Source organism: Drosophila grimshawi, unplaced genomic scaffold (genome assembly GCF_018153295.1).
Source record: "Drosophila grimshawi isolate 15287-2541.00 unplaced genomic scaffold, ASM1815329v1 contig_311, whole genome shotgun sequence".
Classification (NCBI taxonomy): Eukaryota; Metazoa; Arthropoda; class Insecta; order Diptera; family Drosophilidae; genus Drosophila; species Drosophila grimshawi.
This window is the reverse complement of record NW_025063098.1, coordinates 7121777-7124753: the sequence shown is the minus strand read 5'-3', so window position 1 is coordinate 7124753 and position 2977 is coordinate 7121777. Positions and strand designations below refer to the sequence as shown.

Genomic DNA, 2977 nt, shown 5'->3' with positions numbered 1-2977 from the left:
TTATTGAATAACTTTACTGACTAATTGACAGAAAAATATATGCATATATTGTACTTCATTTAAAACTAAATGTAATTTAAATGGATTATATAATTTCAGATGAATTCCGATGTAGACGGCTATAGAAACTACCGCCAGACATTTAGCATGAACTTTTGAGCTTGAGTGGGCGATAACGAAATTATAATACACAACACATTGCAAATAAATCACAACTTTGTATGTCATCTAAACGTATTGATAAATATTTGACGCCAATCAAAAAAGTGTGCAACAATTGGCTTGATAAGAAAAGAGCAAGAAGTCGTCGATTTAACCGTGCATAGGAATGAAACCGAATATTTATTGAAGCAAAACAAAAGAAAGTCTTTAACTTTTCAGTATGATTTAATTATGGACTAAATTGGGCAAAAATGTGTAGATAACAAAATACTTGATGCGATGATTTCGACTTCGGCTAGTAACAGGTAATTTTAAATAATGATGCACAGTAAAACTATTATTTGATGGCTCTTTAGCTAGACAATGAGTTGGAGTAGACGTTGTTTCCAGGTTGGATGGGCTTGGCACATTACATATTCTTGTCGAACAGGAACTCGCCCAGCTCGCCGTGCGAGGACATCATCTTCTCCAATGTGGTAATCTGGCCGGCCAGCTCGCGTTGGCCAGTCAATTGCTCCTCCAGATAGACACCAGTCAGATAGTCAACCAGATGGTAATCGTTGTCATCGCCCTTCTTCGAGCTGCCCTCGCACGTCTTGATCAGATCGCGAATGGACTTTGTCACTTCCGTTTCTAGCTTGAAGGCATCCTCCAAAGCGCTCAGACCAGTCCAGTTGGTCACCTTAACAGACTTTATTAAACAAGAGATGATGATGATTGAAAATAAAGTAAAATATAAAAAAGAATTTAGTTCATTTAGTTTGAATACTAACCGGTACTTTGATCAGGTCCTTGACGGTTTCGGTCAACTGGCCACGCATGGAGAGGTACTCGACCAGCTTGGAGCCATGTTCGCGCTCCTCCTTGGCTGCCTTGAAGAAGTGTTCGGCGAAGCCGGGACGATTGACGGTGTCGCTGGAGAAGTAGGCAGCCATGGCCATGTACTGGGTCGAGGCTGAAATCTCCTTCTGGATCTGGTCCCGCATGCTCCTAATGCAGGGCTCCCTCATGTCCGGCCATCCCTTGAAAACCGCATTCGATTTGATGTTGCCTGCCAGCCAATAAATTAACGATTCATTATGTTAAACATACATCGAAATATATATAAGCTGCTAAAAATATAAAGAACTTCCCCGTTAAACCTACATTCAAAATCGAATTGTTCTTGCGCTATTTCTTGACACTTTTGATTTTGAAATTGCTCCACAAAACTGGTCTGTTTAGCTGTGGATGGCAAGGATTTTCATTACATAAGCATCGCTTACAATTGCAAATGCAATTCAAATTTCTAGAATCATGAACGAAAAAAGTGCACCAAAGCGATGTAATGTGCTCAATAATGCTCACTCTCTCAATCACTTACAATTTCTTTTTCTCTTTGTGGGAACGTGCGCAAGTGTCGCCATAGTAACGGCATTTGTTTTGATTTTGTGCCGTGTGCAAAAATAAATGCTCTTTCTATCTCTCACCCTTTCACACAGTCACAGCCAAGCTTAGACTTATTTATATCATGGTGCCGAGAGGGCAGTGTGCAAAAATTACAAAAACAAAGGTTTGGAGAGAGAGGGAGAAGCGGTTTTAGAGCTGCGTTATGCACAGCTGCCGTTATGCGGCCGATGAAGCTAAAGTTAACGCATTATACAACACATATGCAAATTAATGAAATCGTTGCGATTTCCATAAGACAAATCAATTCGGTTTTAGTAAACACCATAATTGGACTTTAAGAGCAGCAGCCAAGTACAACAGCTGATCTAAGACGGCGCTCTTATTCATGCATGCGCAGCACGCACAGCTGCTCGCTCTTAATTCCACTCTCTTCTTTCCCTCTCCCTCTCTCATTGTTTGACCTCACTCTCCGTCGTCATCGAAAGCGAATTGCGTCGAATTTTTATTGGTTTTTTCAGTGAATTTTTGTTTTGTTTGAATCAAACGGACTAGTTTTAAAATATTTAAATGTTTTAATACTTACAGTTAAAGTTTTCTGCCTGGGCCTGGTTGGCAACAGCCAGAACGACCAGCAAACATATACTCGCTATTAATTTCACCATTTTTGTTCTTCGGATTGCTGCTGTTGTTGTTGATGTCTTTACACAAAATCACAGAACAAATTTATCACTTTCAGTTAGTAAAATCAATGGAATCAATTTGGTAGTTGTTGTTTACGTGCTCTGCCTAAATGCTCAAATGAAAATGAGACGTTTCGCTTAGTCTGCCAATGTTAAATAGAAGTTTCGAGTCGACCCGTTATCTTTGTATGTGTTTTTCTTTATCCCTCTTTCGTATGTCTGTCTCTGGTGTATTTCACAGCTGCCTTTACACACACTGGCATAGAAGGCGATGCTTGCTCTTACTGTCAATTGGGCTTCCTTTCAATTATGCACCCTATTCTCGATTCTTCCGGTACCTTATGATACTGATTCCTAAATCCGTCTCTGCTTTACGCGTCTTCTCTATTTGAATGTGAATGCTGACTGTCGGTGCCAGTGTCGTGCAAAACACTTTTAAACGTTTCCTCGCTACAAAGAGCGCAGCGTGTGCATGTATTTGTACACGTACGTGAATGCGCTCAATGTTTGTGTATATAAATGCGTGCGTGTTTGTGTGTGTGTATTTTCGCTCTTATCAAATCAATATGTCGTGGCTTGGTTTGTCATTGTTGTTGTCGTTTTGATAATAATAATATGCCATTTGATAGGCGTACTTAATTTACTGCATTCACTTCCACACGTCCTCAATACCAAATATTGTTGTTTGAAGAATGCCTACTGGCAATATGGCCGACGAATGGCCGTCGAGGCTCTCCAGTCAGCTG

At 40.3% G+C, this 2977-nt stretch overlaps 1 protein-coding gene across 2 annotated transcripts; it reads right to left on the bottom strand.

Annotated features, from left to right (window-relative positions):
• Nucleotides 1-311: 311 nt before the first annotated feature.
• LOC6563895 (ferritin subunit) lies at nucleotides 312-2712 on the bottom strand. 2 transcript variants are annotated; one of them, XM_032737536.1, is made up of 4 exons: nucleotides 2570-2678; nucleotides 2135-2249; nucleotides 936-1213; nucleotides 312-853 (listed from the first exon to the last, which is right to left on the bottom strand). In XM_032737536.1, exons 2-4 carry the CDS (start codon nucleotides 2211-2213, stop codon nucleotides 572-574), a joined length of 639 nt encoding a protein of 212 aa, XP_032593427.1. In that variant the 5' UTR covers nucleotides 2214-2249; nucleotides 2570-2678; the 3' UTR covers nucleotides 312-571. The 2 variants fall into 2 exon arrangements, with proteins under 2 accessions (XP_032593427.1, XP_001990112.1); XM_001990076.2 differs by having other exon boundaries at nucleotides 2135-2712.
• Between the last annotated feature and the right edge of the window lie 265 nt (nucleotides 2713-2977).

What these genes read in the sequence shown, in the direction of transcription:
- LOC6563895 (XM_001990076.2), bottom strand. Translation starts at nt 2,213, where the DNA reads ATGGTGAAATTAATAGCGAGTATATGTTTGCTGGTCGTTCTGGCTGTT. An exon ending in CCAGGCAGAAAACTTTAACT is followed by an intron (nt 1,214 to 2,134) that starts GTAAGTATTAAA and finishes ATTGGCTGGCAG; the next exon opens with GCAACATCAAATCGAATGCG. An exon ending in AGGACCTGATCAAAGTACCG is followed by an intron (nt 854 to 935) that starts GTTAGTATTCAA and finishes TGTTTAATAAAG; the next exon opens with TCTGTTAAGGTGACCAACTG.